Below are 15,460 nucleotides of genomic sequence, written 5' to 3' on the forward strand. Positions count from 1 at the left end.
ACAAAATTTCGCAATTCTACCAGTATAGTTTGTAAAAGCTATTAACTAAAGTTTAAAGATTGTTAATGGTAATAATAAATAAAAAGATCTTAAATACACCTTCTCCTCGAACATACTAAAGTCACATCAAAGTAGGTCGTGTTTGAGGGATTTAAGTGTCTTTTCATAATGTTGGTAAGTGGAATATAAAGTTTAAATTGCTATTTGTACTTGTTCAAGCCCCCCCCCCCCCCTCATTTTGCTGAGTCCCCTACTTTGAATATGCCCTCCAACCTCGTCCCCAGGCATCTTGTATCTTTTCTGACCCTTATATATTTGCTAATAATACTGAATTTTTAAGTAGAAATCTAGAGGGCCGCCTGAGTGAAAACAACATTTTAAGGCAACGCTCAAATATGTTTTGTCAGTATATGTCAGGTGCTAAAAATTACTTTCATTTTTAGCAGCAATATGTCAAATTTAAAACACGTTTGCAGGGCGAGGTAAGCGGAGGAAGAAGCAGGTTTTAAGTTCTGCTTTTTCAAAATACTTAAAAAAATAGGGACATTATGACATAAAAATTTCGGATGCTATAACTTTTAAAATAAAAGATTTAAATTTTTGATATCCTTTTTGTTTGGAGTAACATTTCTGCAAAGTTTAAGGCTCCAGATACAGCGTAATCAAAGCGGGTCGGTTAGAAACTGATACGTGTAACGTCATGATTACAAGCAGACCGCAGCTCTATCATTGCATCACATCTTGATTACATCCCCATCTTCTATCACTCAGAAGGAATTTATTGATGGTTATAAAAATGTTGAAAATATATATTTACAAATTCTGAAATTGTGTGTGACTGGTGGGTTTTTTATGCAGTACAAGTTTGTTTAAAGAGTGGAGTTGTGTTATGTGATAAATCGTTAAAGCAATAGAATCGGCTATACCGCGATCATTTACCCACTTGTTTAACCTTTCAGGCTGCAAAGAGCACAAGGTTTTGTTTAACACATCTCACCAAAAAGTAGACACGTTTCTAAAGATATGAAATATGATCTTTCTTAAAAAACGAATACAATGATTAGATATTCTTGCTTAGTGTTTTTTTTTCTAATTACTTTTTATTTCAAATATATAGCTAGTCCGTTGGAAGCTGGCTTTCTTTGTTTTTATGTGCACCCCTTTGAGCATTATTGCATTTATAGCTGCTGGGAGGTAAGTTTTTTTTTATATTTAAATTTTTCTTTTGTTTGAAAATCATCTTATCTTATTCTCAGCAACGATGAAGAAAGAATAACTTGTAAATTTTACTTAATTTCATGTTTCTAGTACAAGTTTGTGGACATTTAAGAAACGCGTCATAACAAAGTCGGAAAGGAAAAGCCATACGGCTATACAACTAGCCAATCGATCCTACAAAGTGAAAGTTAACATTTCGACACATCAAACATGGATAAAAAACGTGACAATCCTTGTTAACGGCGCTTTCACACGCCAAACATGGAGAAATAACAATACAAGCAATCATGTTGACCAAGAAAACAATGCGAAGCCAATAGATCAGGTATTTATATTATTATCTGTATGCCTGATATTTTATATATATAGTTTTAAAGGAGAGGTGAACTGCGCATGGCGCTGCTGAAAAATAGTTCATAATGACATAATATTGATTTTGAAGACCACCAGACCGACTGGCTTAGTCTGTTTCATAACTTTACATGAATTAGACTTCATAACAAAAAAAGTGTAGATGCAAAGACTAAGAATGTTTTGATATTGCACATATTCGTAGAGTTATAAAATTTTTCACATAAAAACAGTAAATTTTACAGTAAACTTCGCAGAATGACAACACTAGGCCCAAAATATAAAGCAGTTTCAGAAGAGAACTAGAAAGCACGGTGGCTGGAGAAGAACTAAATATTGATGAAATTAAAATTTATTTCAGATCTCAAGAAGCGATAACGATGAGTTTTTGTTTCATGAGTATGTTCAATCAGTTGTAGATGTTATATCAACCTTAACATCGTTCGTGTTTTTCACACTTGGTGTTGTTCTTCTTCATATATACGGGTTTGTGACATTTTCTTTATGTTGCCGTTATTAGAATCTTCTTGAAATCACATAAAAGGTTTTTGTCTTTATCACAGCATTTTGTCAACGACACATATTCCTTTTGTTAGCAACTTGATATTTCACCTGGGAAAAGGTTCATAAATTGATTTAAAAAACGCTTAACAGTTGCTTGAAAGTAAAATGAAGAATATTAAAGATTATCAAAAAACTTTGCTAACGAATTGGCCGAATTCACTTATAATTGTCAAATTTCTATATAATACCTTTGATTTAAAAACAGAATAAGGAAAAAGAGTTTATTAAATGACAGGATGATCTTAGAAAAAAACAGAAGCTTTAAGCCTGCATTACCAGTGAATTGATGTGTTTTTCCTTTCCCTTATTAAATGTTACTTATTCAAAGTTCCTAAAAAACATTTATTGTGGTTCCTTATAAAATTTTTGATTATAAAAAATACGTTTACTTTTGTGTTAAATGTAAAATAGACTTCCTATTGACTTTACTATTTTAAAATATTGTTAGAAAGCAATCGTGTACAAAGACCTTTATACATAAACATCTAATGGCGTCATCTGCAGCATCATGTGCGCTGTATCTTTCAGCAATTGCATTTCGCGAACAGTATGATAATTTCCATGTAAGTTGTTAATTTCTGTTCTGATATTGTACTTAGGATGCTAACTCAACAATAAGGAATTGCAAAAAGTGATTGGGTTTTTTGGGCATCGAGTAACTTTAAGGTTACCATTTTGAATAATTGTTAAGTGGAACAAGCCCTGCTGTTGAAACTCAGCGGAAATATGATATACCATAAATTAAAATAATCACTTGTTGACACATGTAATTTTTTATGTTTTTTTTTACATAACAATTTTAATATGACGTCATCATATTTCTAAAAACAACGTTTTACTGCAGATCAATATACTAAATTTTAACGAGCTCATTCTTTTTTTTTTTTTGGTTATAAAAACAAGTACGTAACATTTTATCAATACAAAAGAACACATGAACTGTCGCCAAATCATTAATTCTCGTTTAGCCACTTTGTGTAACAACAATGGTGTTAAAACACTGTGCATTGATTGCAGGCACAGCTTGGATGACTGTCGAGGGAATAAACTTGATAATCGTTATTGTGTTGGTTTTTCAATTGAAACAAAAACTACATCTTACCTACTTTTCTATTGGTTATGGTGAGTAAAGTTTAATGTTATGTCCGTTTCAGATATAACATTGTTATTATTCAGAAAATTAAAAAAGGATATAGCCACTTCAGCGTTGTAAACACTCTTATCAATGTGGAACCTGTGTTCTGAATCTATACAAGTATACACCGGCATTGCCTTTTTAATTTTTCCTTACATGGCATGGTTTAACCCGTAGCTGCAGTAAAGGCATTTCCTAAACATGCCCGCTGTGCGCTGGGAACCGAATCACGGATCTTGTGATTGCAAAGCGAATCCCATAACCACATCTTGATTTCTAAACAAAGCCGTGAACTCGTTGTGCATCACCGATCTTAAGAAGTCTACTGCTTTTTGAAACCATTACACATATCGATCTATGGTAAATTCTAAGAGCGAGGATATTAAAGTCTTGTTGTTCTGTTACAGGTGTGCCAGTTGTTATTACTGCTATAACACTTGCTTGTTTCTATGAAGAATTTTATTATACAGAGGAGTAAGTATTCTATTCACCTTAAATACTTCTTTAAGCTGCTCTATTTTTCATGTGTTTGTTTCATTTTTAGTTGCTTATCATTGAGAAGCTCATTGTGGCTTCTAAAGGCTCCAATGGCTGCATTTTTAATGGTAATTAATTACTTTCATATTTATATTGTATACCTTTTTTTATTTTTATTATCATTTTTTTTTAATAGGGAAACTTTGCAATTCTTTTAATATTGTTTTACCATATGCACAGCAAAAGCGAATGTCCCAACCCTCGCAGAGAGAGGTATTTCACCTGTTTTTGTTACTACTGTTGTTGTTGTTGTTGTTGTTATTGTTATTGTTTTTATTATTGTTATTGCTGTTGTTTTTGTTATTGTTGTTGTTGTTGTGCCAATTCAATTTTAGACGGGCAGTGAAGGCATTCTTCGTGTTGTCCCACATGTTGGGCACGCCGTTCATTATGGCTTTATTCATTGAATACAGTCCAATAATTTTGTCCTACATATACCTCCTTGTTAGCGGATTTTACGTAAGTCTCACTACTTTTCCATTTTTTATTATTTCACTCAATACTTTTATTCTTTTTTATACTTTCTATTAGGGTGTTATTATTTTTGTTCTCTTTTGTGGAATGGATAAAGAAGTAAGAAACTATTTATGAGATACTACTTTACTTTTAATGTCAAAATTGTTTCGCATTTTAACGACGTCTAATTAATTTTTGCTACTAGGTTAGGAGGAACACAAAGATGTCTTGCAGCGCATGTTGTTACCATAAAAAAGGTTTTTAATTTCTTCAATAAATGTTATTTAAAGCTGTTTTAATCTTTTAAGTGTTCAACATATTAATTGTTAAATGCAAACTGCATTATTAAATTGCTCAGTTAACATGTGCAGAAAATTTAATTTGGTTGTGAGTATTTGAGCTCCAACTGTGCATTGTTCGATTACATTCCGTTGACATGTGTTAGTAGACTTATACGCCCCTGTGATATGTCGAAACAAGGTATCTAGTATCCTCCCATTGCTTACTGTATCCGTAGGACAACTAACCGAGCGAGAGGTCGTGGGTTCTCTCTTACTCAATCCAACATATTTTCAGCACTTAGAAAAATATTGCTAAGGTTTACTTGTACTGTTATCTGGTATATGATCCAGTTGTTTCTGTAAATGAAAATTTGTTTTCACATATCGAACATGTGGTTGTGGTTATTGAAAAACTATTTTTAAACTATTTTTCTTTTGACCTTTCACATAGAAATTGCAATGTGACCTTTTTAATGCATCTCCCTGACAAGAAGTTGCTTTTCAATTCTACTGTTTTCTCTCAAACATTTATCATTTTTAACGTTACTACTTTCACTTTGTAGTGTTCTTTACATATTTTCCTAGAACAAAGTAGACAGCGCCTGACAGAGAAACACACATCCTCAATGTGAAAAAAATCATCAACAATGTGGAATTTATCTTCGTGCAACTTCCTGTAAAATTCTTTGTGATTTCTATCAAATAATGAACATGTATCCATATGACATAAAAAAACGATGTTAATTTATTTGAAATTCTTCACAGATTTGCCTTAAAGAGTATATATGTTGAGTAGAATTAGTATAGTGGAGTAGCGCATTGACTTGTATTCGTAACTTCAAAAAGCAGCAATATTATAAGGTCATAAACAAGCGAGATTATTCAAGACTACGTTGCGACAGCTACATGTGTCATCAGGCTGTCATTGACGGGCGAAATAAAACACGTCGAATTTTAAGTTATTTAGGCAAGTTAGAGCAACGCTATATTTTTCTCCGGCGGTATAATAGCATAATTACAGCTGGATGGGGAGGAACAGGCAACCTTTAGGATGAAAATCTACAAAAACGGTAAACTTTCCGTTGTATGCACAAACCTGTATTGGTAATCTAAAATTCCGCGAAACTTCATACCTTGTTCCCTACCACATCTGTGAGACAAGTGTCAAAACTTTTAAATTTGTTAAAGTGATTTAATACTACATATCACTTATCCAATCAAAATATATCTTCAAAGAATTAAAAATACTTTCAATTTTAAATATACAAACAAACCGACTTGTATACATAAATCACATCCGGGTCATTTAATACTCCACAGTCTTAAAAAATGATTATTCAATTTTTAGTAATTTTTTTGCATTAGCCAGGTATTGGTACACTTCACTATTGTTCATCATCAGTGCAGTCCTGACTGGCAACCTAAATTAAAAAGGGTCACCAAGTAGTGTCCATTCTTAGTAGATAAAAGACCAATTGGTTTCTGAAATCACGTTTTTACTGATAAAAATTTAAATTATTTTCAAGTCTTTCAAGAAAGTTACGTTTTTTTGCAAAATGTTTTCAGTATTATTAGCAACTTTATTGAGACGGTGATCAGATAAAAGACCAATTGGTTTCTGAAATCACGTTTTTACTGATAAAAATTTAAATTATTTTCAAGTCTTTCAAGAAAGTTACGTTTTTTTGCAAAATGTTTTCAGTATTATTAGCAACTTTATTGAGACGGTGATCAGAATGTAAGCCCTAATAAATTATGAAAATAATGTTATTTTTATCAAATTAAACCAAGAACTAAACGTTATTGAATGAAAGTATACAATCGTCAAATATAGATATGCGTTTGTTGATTATCAATATTCGTTAAATAATTTTGTTTAGCCTTATGTTAAGATTATTAAGGTATAAATCTTTTGCTATCACACACATCACATGAATATTTACAATTTAAAAACATCCATTGTGAATACTTGCTACCGGTACAGTAACCTAACTTTTCATATTCTGGACACCATTTATTTTTATCCTTGCATGCTTGTTTGGTGATTGTTTCTCCGGAATTAGTGGTGGAATACACGAATGGTCTACTGGTGGTGCGTAAGGGACTTTTGTTTGGACTCTTTGTTGTGCTAGCCTCACTTGTTACCGCGGTTGTTTTTACAGCATTTTTTTCCGGGCATGGTTGTGTGTTACAATCAGTTTTCTTTACCCGTTGCCCTTCACAGGGTTTCCCGCCATATTTTGGAAAAGGTTTTGTACAAAATCTATACGACATAACGAGCCCTCCATCGCAAGTTGCAGTACATATGTCAACTTCATGCCAATTTGTCCACCCTCCATCAATGGGGTCACCTGGAGTACATCCACTACAACTTTTGTAACATATCTGTTGCATGGCTTTCTTGTACGTTGGATGTGTGCAATCTCCTTGTTGAATATAATACGAGCAATCAGTCGTATCGATACACGGAGGTTTCTTGTTATCATTATCTTCTTTGTAATAACCCACATCGACCAACAAAGGATCACGTGATCCAATTGGAAGCAATTCTTTTATAGTAGGAATGTGCGAACCTATTAAGAATTGGTAGGAAAAAAAGAAATACACAATACAGCCAAGGCTTGTTGAAAATATTATTGTACCACTACGTGTTAGTAGCAGTACACCAAGAAATTCATTACCTGATTCCGTGTGTTAAAAGTAAAATACATGGTGGTATCACGTGACCAATTGGTGGTCATGTGACTTTATTATTTTTCTTTTTGTATATATTATTTTGAGTTCGTGTGAAAATAGATCGCAAAGACGAAGCACATGTCTGCTCAATTTTCAGCCTATGTCCGTTTTTCACACTGTGTTTAAAATACCAAACTCAGTTGCACGAAAACAAAAAGTTTAATATTGTTTTTGTCAAAAACACTGTCAATAGATCTTAACAAAGAAGAACCTGGTTAAACAGGAAAGTGCTTTGGTCTGATCTGCCCCAATCGTGCAAGAAGTTTTAGTAATGAATCTATTCCAACGTCTACTTTGGATCGTTTATTGGCCTATTGTCTTAACTTGTTATGAACTAAAGAAATTTTTTAGACGCAGGATAAAAATACTGTGTGAGTTCTGTCAGCTTTTAGATCTTCGATTAGCCTCATAGGCCCACTCCTCTTTTAAGTAATTTTTAATAACAATTAAAATTGTTAATTTCAACAAATTAACCCCGTATGTTCATCTAACATTCCAGTTTTCACTTTCTGAATAACTTGTGTACACACAAACATCCTGATTATTGAAGAACCAAAAATCAATCTCCAGGGAGAAGAATTTACGTAATTATAAGACTCGTTACATTTTATTTAACCAGAAAAGTTGAATTTCTTTTAAAAATTTACCTGGTTTTGGTCTCCAAACATCTTTTTTGTAGTCATCGAAATCCCAGTTACCAGGGGGTACATACCTAGCAACGATAAATGATCTTGTTGATTTTGGTTCAAAGGCAATTCCTACTCCAAAGTGTGTTGTTTGGTTCCAAATAAGTTGAGTAAAGTGGCCATGAGTGTAGGTTTTACCTGGGTGACTGTAGTTATAACCATGAGCTTCGCTAGTAAATAATTAAAAATAGATAAAAGTTTATTTACAATTAAAATAAAAATATTTATATATGATATTAGGTTTGCAGATGTTATCTGATATTATGTTAGTGAGAAGGCCATTAACCTTTAGTCCAGTCTCATCGATTGTGTTGTAAATTATATTTTTTAAACTCTTAAAAATGATCAACAGAATGAATTTGTGTACCTATACCAAGCATGTACAGCTAAATTACATCCAGCTGGTGCACCGTGATCTAGCTGGTAGAGATTCTCACCGTACCGCGATCCATTTGGAAAGGTGAAGGAAGAATGTTCTATTTTTCCAACGTCCGTGGCTAAATGTATTGCCCATTGTTCGGCTTGATAAGCCAACTCTTCGTTCCAAGCCATTTCTTTCTCACTGTGTATATCTCGTACAATTTTATGAGCATAATCACATTCAAACTTTTCCCGAATTATATCAACAACTTTTCTCTCCTTTCCATCTTTTTTTGTTATCTTCAAATTGTGAATGTTGGGCATTTCGTTGCTTTCATCTACTTTCCACGTGGCTATATGAGAATGAATTAATTGACCTGATAAGATTATTAAAGAAAATGAAAATAAAAACATTTTTAGCATGTACGACGGCATTTCTGTTAGAACAATGTTTCTTGCTTCACGTGAATTCACGTGCTTACCGAGGTGTGGACGCATGGAAATAAGCTGCGTGCAACAAATGTGACAAATTTTATGAAGCGTGAAGAATGTCACGCATGATGTGAAGTTAACCATCAAAAACAACAAATATTTTTAGTTTGAATTATATTATTTTTAAAAAAAACGAATTAAATACCTTTTTAAAAATGACAATAACAAAAATAAAGAATTTTAGGAATATTTTTTTCTTTAAAATATTAAAGGCTTACAACTTCGTCCCTAGGGCTTTTTTAGGCTTATATTGGAACATTGTCCTTATATAAAAACCTAAAAAGGCCTGGGGGCGAGGTTGAAAGACGTAAAATTTATAATATTATAGTCTGACCGTCATTCTCATATCAAAACACGCTACAGACCCTGGGATCGAGGTTGCAATTATTGTTTTTTTAAAATAGATAGATTTGAAATACCTATATCTTTCTTTATAAAAAATTTTACCATCTTAGTAACAACTGATGTTTACTATGCGTGAAAGCCGTTTATTATTGTGACTGTTTTGCAATTTTTAGAGGATTGGACCGAGTTTAAATTATGAATTTTTTTCAAATAAGAAAGTGTTCGCTAGTGGTGAGGCATTTGTGGTAAGTTCGTTTAAAAAGTTATTTTATTCGCCTTCAGCTGCTTATAAACATACCAAATTTGGCTGCTATCAACTGTACTAACAACAGAGAAGCAATAAAGAAAAAACTAAAAAATTTTGTTTTTTACAGTTTCCCGATGACTATGAAATCCCAGCACGTAAAATATAAAAAAATGGCTACAAAGAAGGAGCTACCTCGAACGATGGTCACTTTCGTTTACTACTGACATCTTTGTTTACATTTTATCTGGTGATTATGCGGACGCATTTTAATTACGTAATTGTTTTATATGCGAACGTACGTAATTTTTAAAACTGCAAACTCGTTTCCTTGCCGAAAGAAACTGGTTTTTATAGCTCAAAGCAGGCAGGATTTATCAGAAAGTAAAGAACCAGTCCCAGTTTATGGTTTATCATCAAAGAAATCATGTAAAATATGAAAATAGTATTAAGTCACATTAACGCTAATTCCCGCGTTGTGAGAATTTTTACGAGACATTTTTAACTGCATTGTTTTCTGGTAAGTATTTATGTAATTACAGACGACGCTCGATATCTCGAACTCTCAGGGGACAGACAAAAAAAGTTCTAGATAAAAAATAGTCAAGATATTAAGTGTCGAAAGGCTCTAAAGGCACGTAATCACCCTGTAGGCAACTTTTTTTGAGGTGCCTATTTTATTGTAAAAATTGAAAGATATACATGAGAAAACATTACCCAGAAAATTTTATTGAAAACTGACAACCAGAACATGTTCAAATGTTTCATGGAAATAACAAACTCACCCCAATTTCTCTTCGCCTACAGAACCGCCATTGCATTTCATTGCACGAATCATGCGATAATAAACATGGTTGCTGGATTCATGCCATTACAGAAAAAATAATGAAGGAGGGAGAATATCCGTAGCTGTGTTTCCATCGTAATGCTTTTATAAATGTATCAACAAAGTTCCGAACATGATAAGTCAGATAAATCAATCGAAGTTTCTGTGTTATTCTTTATTATTGAAACGTTTTAACTTACTGAAATCAGACTTCTTTGCAACACTGACCACTTGTTGTTGTTTCTGAAGAAGCTTCGCCTTGCTAGCTGTCTTACTTTTTGATTATTTTCCTTTGTTTAAACAGTTAGTCGTTTCCTTATGAAGACAGTATCAAATCTACACAATTAGAATACCTAAATATTCAGAATTTCCCCTTTCATGCTCTAAATTTAATTATCTCCATAGTGCTTCAACTATCTTCAACTATCACAATGAGCATTCTCCCCGTTGGGTTTTTTGCCTATAATATGCAATAATACTCCAAAATATCTGTTTTCAAGGTAATGCACCACAAACCGGATTCGCCTTGTAAATTTGTCTCGAAAAATTCTCCAAAAAAATCGTTAAAAAGCGTCTCTGCGCAACGCAGACAAAAATTTTATTGTCTTTCTTAACCGAGACTGATTTCTTTGGGTTGGGAGGGTCTAGTATCTGAATACAAGGGAAGTACATACAATTAATATGTAGGCTACCACCAATTTAATTCTTTCACCATTTTTATTTTTATTTCTTTATAAACGGGGTTGCACTAACTGACCAACAATAAATTTGCTGTCTGTTTTCAGGACATTTTAAGTGGTTTAAAAAAAATGGACATCTTGAAAGTATACATTAGCAAAATCAGTGGAAGTTCTATGGCAAAACCATATTGGTAAAGTATTTATGATACTTTTCTAGATTTAGCGATTACACGGTCAGTCAGAAACGATAAAAAATATAAAGCAGCCTGGTGCTTAATTATCAATCCCTCCAGCTAACCGCAAAATAAATACGAAAATATAAATAACTACAAAAATATACAAAAGTAGATTTAAACTAATTTAATAGAAGTGTCATATTTTTCGGGAAATTGTCGTTTCTTTTTCCAATGATTTTTCTTATCAAATATCTCCAGGTCAGTATCCGGGTGTATTACTTCGTAAGGACACGCGCTTGTCATATTTCGTACGCCGTAAAAACGTTCCCTAGATAAGAATAGCATACTAACACAAAATCAAGTGAGTGTAAATTTAACAGAAGGTACCAAGACTCCATAACAAGAAAGACTATATCAGTAGGAATCGATATGCCAAAGAGAATAATTAGTTATAGTTACTAAAAAGCAAGGTTTAAGCGGATTCTTACTGGATCCCGTTGCCAATGAAATATTAGCTTCTAATTAATTATTTTTTTGGCAACACAATGTTTATTTTTAACCAAACTTACTGGCTCCTCTGTCTAACGCCACTTTGTATGTCTGTCAATTTCATATCAAGCCATGTTTTACATTCTGTCCCATGGCGCCCAAGTGGCACCAGTGGAAGTGGCGGTAGACGAAGCATCTCAATACGTTTATCTGACAACCTAGTGCCCAGATCACACGCTAACACAACCCTTTCTTCTTCATTCCTTTCTTGCTGTTGTTGTAAAAGTGGATCAGCTAATTTGTGCGTCACAGCCTTAAACAAAAAATAAATAAATAAAACCGCACCTGACTTGAATTCCCAAATTAAGAATTAAGTATAAATTTCACCAAAAGCTGAATCACCAACTAAGAAACAACCAAAAGACAACAACAAACAAACAAACAAAAAAACCAACATTAAAACAAACAAACAAACAAACAATCTTGGGTTTGAATTTTTTCATTGAAGCATCTATGTTTGCAGGAGATAAGAAATGTTTAGTGGAACATTTGGACATAAGCTACTAGCAAAAACTAAAAAGAGATTTATCAGCTTAATTGCAAGACAAAAAGTTGTTTCTAGTTAGGAAATTACCTTAGTGGTTATTTTAGCAGGTTGTGTTTGTGTTTTTATTTTTTGCAAATCAAGGAATTTTTAACCAAGTTAAGTAAATCTAGTTTCTTTTACCCTCCTTTTGGACGATAATTGAAGCATAGGTAATAGGCGATTTAGCAAAATTAGAGAAATTTGCGACATATAGCATGCTAAGGTGTGATGGGAAAGTATTATACATTCATAATGGTAGAATATACGGGACAAATCGCAATACAGCTTTAAAAACATTTTGTGATACATACAAAAACACATCAATCATAGAAACGGATATAGTGCAGTGATAAAATCCATGTTAAGAAAACTACAACCTTCCTACCTTGATTGGTCCTGGTCTTTCGCTGTTCACGGACAACGGATCATACTCTTCTTTTTCAAATACATCCAGAAATACATGACCCTGTAACAGAACATTCTTAGTTTACATGTACTCAGACACCTTTCCTTGTTTTCTTTGGAATCCAACTTGCATGTAATTTCATATAAAAACAATAAATATTGAAATTCCATTATACTTTTTCGTTGCGATGCTTCAAGTATTTGTTATACTCTTCTCTCTTCGTTTTCTCCAATGTCTTATACGATTCTCCATTCATTTCTTCTAAAATTTTTTCCTACGAAAAAGCACGCATCTTTGTAAGCCACAAAACTTAAACTGATAAGAAAACTTTTTTTAAGATATAGTAAACACAGTGTAAACTCACATTTAAAGGGTTATATGTTTGTTCATACCACTCTTTCAACAACGCTTGTAATCTTCTTTTCCTTACCATACTGTCATGCTCAATAACATAATCTAAATGCTGAAGCACAACAGAATAAAGTGAATAAAACATATACACTTCACTTTTTTTTCAAAACTTAATTTTTGCTCACTTACTCGCTGTATTTTCTGCTCATTTTCGAGTAAGTTTAGGTACATGTTTTTGATAGCACTTGACTCATAATCAGTCTTTTCCTGAAAAAGTACACCCATGCAACTATGTATAAAAGTACTCCGGACATGTTTACTAAACAAGTTATATATAGTAACAAAGTCTACATACTTAATTGATAACCAAAGCACAGCAACAGTGATCTCATAAACAACTTACTTGAACAGTTTTTATTGATTTTTCACTGAGCCACCCACTGATTGAAGCAGAAGGACTTCTGGACATGTAAACTGTCCTAGAAGACAAGCTTTTTTGAGGCATACTTGCATTATCTCTCGATTGCTGGAATAAAGATTTCTTCTGTCATATTATATTGAAGCAATTTAACTTCATTAGGTGAAGGCTAGGACAAATGTTTATTATATAGCTCTTTAGCCAATTGTGTTTTGTAGAATAAATTAGTACAGTAAAGATCTTCATGCACCTAGATGCATCTGTCAATTTCAATTTTTATGCATCCCTGCTTATCCTACAGCTGTCCTTCTTTAAATTACCCTGTAGTCATATAAATAGAATGACTCATAGAAAAAACTATAAATTTACAGCACACACATAAATAACAGTTACCTCAATATTTCAAAGTCAAATGTAAAAAAGACTAACCTGCAGCCCATGTTTAAGTAAATCTTGATTTACTTCCCTCATAAAAACTTTAATACTTCCCGTTGTTTTCGGACGTTGCTTTTTCATTATTTATATATATTAACTAAAACATGAAATATACAGGTAAACCTGCAACAAGCAGTGAAATTTGCTGATCAATGAACTATATGTACATATATAATCTCTTATAATAATACAGAAATTGTGTCTGTCTGTTTGTGACAGGCAAAGTGGATATGTTCATTTTCCTTTTGATGTAGCCGAAAAAGTAATGTCTCAAATGTTTAATTTTCTGACATTACGGTGCGACGTCAATGCATTTAGACTGACGTCAACGCGTTTAAGAAGATTGGTTAAGGAGAAGCTATGCCAATGCACCTAAAACTTTGAGACCAAATAACTTGGAAACAAGGCGGAGACATCAGTTCTTTACTGTGTGGGTAACTAAAGACCACTTGGGACATCGGAATCCTCTTCTGAATGGACGAGTTTAGGTATCATCATAAAACCTTTAAAATTCAATATCTCTGCAACCGTTTTTCAACAATATGTGATCCTATACATTTTCTTGATCAGCGTTTCAAGAACTATATACTATGTATATACAAATTTGAAAAAAAAACATATTTTGTGTTTTGACGGGCTTTTGCTGACATCAGCAAACTTTTTAAGCCCTTATATCTCTTTAGGCATTTGTCAAAAACATATGATCCTACCAACGTTTCAACCTCTACACATAATAGACATAAAATAAACTAAATTTTGCATTTTTTTATCTGCAGTGCACTGCTGATGTCAGCAAAAAATCTAAAAAAACCTATTTTTCCATTGTTTTTCTAACTACGTGGATTTTTCCATGGGCCTTATCTTATCGTCTATATGATAATAGAAAGATGTAATAATAATAATAATAATAATAATAATAATAATAATAAATATTTAAAGTGGCTAGCCCAGAAAATCACAAAAACCTATAGTTAGTGGATTGTTTCCACTGGGGGCCACTAGAACAAAAAAGAAACAAAAAATGATAAACCTTAGACTGCCTCAGCTCAATCAAACATAGTAACATTTATAATCTGTGAAAATTGAAAAGAAAAAGAATAAAAAACAAAAATTAAAAAATTCAAAAGTGATCTCCATTAGAATTTGCCAAATACATTAGAGATGGAAGTCTTAAACGAAAGCAGACTTCCATCACAGGTCACTTGGTCTGGAAGATTATTCCACACTTTTGCAGCTCTAAATGGGAAGGCTTTTTTGCCAAATTCCGTGTTGACCAAGGGAAGTGTGAACCTGTTTTTTGAAGCTCCTCTTGTTTGATGATTATGACAGTTTTTTGTCAAAAGGAATTTTGAGCGCATGTAATCAGGAGCAATGTGATTCATGGCTTTGAAAACTAATATGGCATCGTTTTTGATGAGTAAATTATTCATTGAATATTCCCTCTCTTTCCCAAGAAAGGTACGGACACATTTTAATCGTTTTTCTAGTTTTCCCAATCTACCTTGGGTGGCACAAGCCCATGCCGAGGAGCAGTAGTTGAAATATGGCATGACAAGTGCATTAATTAAAAGGTTTTTTGTGTGAGGTGTTAAACAGGATGCAATGGTTCTAATTTTAGAATATTTAATTAGTATTTTTCTATTTATGTCATTAATGTGCTTTTCCCATTGCATTTTTTGATCAAATGT

General features: G+C 32.9%; 3 protein-coding genes across 4 annotated transcripts; 1 reads left to right on the top strand and 2 right to left on the bottom strand.

Moving 5' to 3' along the window:
* Positions 1 to 50: 50 nt before the first annotated feature.
* Positions 51 to 10,671, top strand: LOC130644300 (vasoactive intestinal polypeptide receptor 1-like). Of its 2 annotated transcripts, XM_057449841.1 has the most exons (14): positions 51 to 174; positions 1,118 to 1,194; positions 1,309 to 1,543; positions 1,931 to 2,055; positions 2,582 to 2,696; positions 3,102 to 3,255; positions 3,676 to 3,742; positions 3,813 to 3,873; positions 3,942 to 4,018; positions 4,141 to 4,264; positions 4,337 to 4,378; positions 4,467 to 4,518; positions 9,335 to 9,406; positions 9,536 to 10,671. In XM_057449841.1, exons 1-13 carry the CDS (start codon positions 169 to 171, stop codon positions 9,358 to 9,360), a joined length of 1,161 nt encoding a protein of 386 aa, XP_057305824.1. In that variant the 5' UTR covers positions 51 to 168; the 3' UTR covers positions 9,361 to 9,406; positions 9,536 to 10,671. The 2 variants fall into 2 exon arrangements, with proteins under 2 accessions (XP_057305824.1, XP_057305823.1); XM_057449840.1 differs by lacking the exons at positions 9,335 to 9,406; positions 9,536 to 10,671 and adding an exon at positions 5,128 to 5,290.
* LOC130644298 (ectin-like) lies at positions 6,279 to 9,102 on the bottom strand. The gene is made up of 3 exons (XM_057449838.1): positions 8,332 to 9,102; positions 7,926 to 8,134; positions 6,279 to 7,115 (listed from the first exon to the last, which is right to left on the bottom strand). Exons 1-3 carry the CDS (start codon positions 8,898 to 8,900, stop codon positions 6,439 to 6,441), a joined length of 1,455 nt encoding a protein of 484 aa, XP_057305821.1. The 5' UTR covers positions 8,901 to 9,102; the 3' UTR covers positions 6,279 to 6,438.
* Positions 10,672 to 11,103: 432 nt separating the features above from the next.
* On the bottom strand, positions 11,104 to 13,909 carry LOC130644301 (protein FAM228B-like). The gene is made up of 8 exons (XM_057449842.1): positions 13,767 to 13,909; positions 13,323 to 13,445; positions 13,109 to 13,186; positions 12,933 to 13,031; positions 12,744 to 12,842; positions 12,548 to 12,628; positions 11,657 to 11,889; positions 11,104 to 11,415 (listed from the first exon to the last, which is right to left on the bottom strand). The coding sequence occupies exons 1-8, from the start codon at positions 13,851 to 13,853 to the stop codon at positions 11,262 to 11,264; spliced, it is 954 nt and encodes a 317-aa protein (XP_057305825.1). The 5' UTR covers positions 13,854 to 13,909; the 3' UTR covers positions 11,104 to 11,261.
* Between the last annotated feature and the right edge of the window lie 1,551 nt (positions 13,910 to 15,460).

Source organism: Hydractinia symbiolongicarpus, chromosome 5, assembly GCF_029227915.1.
Source record: "Hydractinia symbiolongicarpus strain clone_291-10 chromosome 5, HSymV2.1, whole genome shotgun sequence".
NCBI classification, from domain to species: domain Eukaryota; kingdom Metazoa; phylum Cnidaria; class Hydrozoa; order Anthoathecata; family Hydractiniidae; genus Hydractinia; species Hydractinia symbiolongicarpus.

What these genes read in the sequence shown, in the direction of transcription:
- LOC130644300 (XM_057449840.1), top strand. An exon ending in ATGCGAAGCCAATAGATCAG is followed by an intron (nt 1,544 to 1,930) that starts GTATTTATATTA and finishes AATTTATTTCAG; the next exon opens with ATCTCAAGAAGCGATAACGA. An exon ending in TCCTTGTTAGCGGATTTTAC is followed by an intron (nt 4,265 to 4,336) that starts GTAAGTCTCACT and finishes ACTTTCTATTAG; the next exon opens with GGTGTTATTATTTTTGTTCT.
- LOC130644298 (XM_057449838.1), bottom strand. Translation starts at nt 8,900, where the DNA reads ATGGTTAACTTCACATCATGCGTGACATTCTTCACGCTTCATAAAATT. An exon ending in GCTGTACATGCTTGGTATAG is followed by an intron (nt 8,135 to 8,331) that starts GTACACAAATTC and finishes ATTATTTACTAG; the next exon opens with CGAAGCTCATGGTTATAACT. An exon ending in TGTTTGGAGACCAAAACCAG is followed by an intron (nt 7,116 to 7,925) that starts GTAAATTTTTAA and finishes AATTCTTAATAG; the next exon opens with GTTCGCACATTCCTACTATA.
- LOC130644301 (XM_057449842.1), bottom strand. Translation starts at nt 13,853, where the DNA reads ATGAAAAAGCAACGTCCGAAAACAACGGGAAGTATTAAAGTTTTTATG. An exon ending in ATGAGCAGAAAATACAGCGA is followed by an intron (nt 13,032 to 13,108) that starts GTAAGTGAGCAA and finishes GTTGTGCTTCAG; the next exon opens with CATTTAGATTATGTTATTGA. An exon ending in GGCGTTAGACAGAGGAGCCA is followed by an intron (nt 11,416 to 11,656) that starts GTAAGTTTGGTT and finishes ATTCTTATCTAG; the next exon opens with GGAACGTTTTTACGGCGTAC.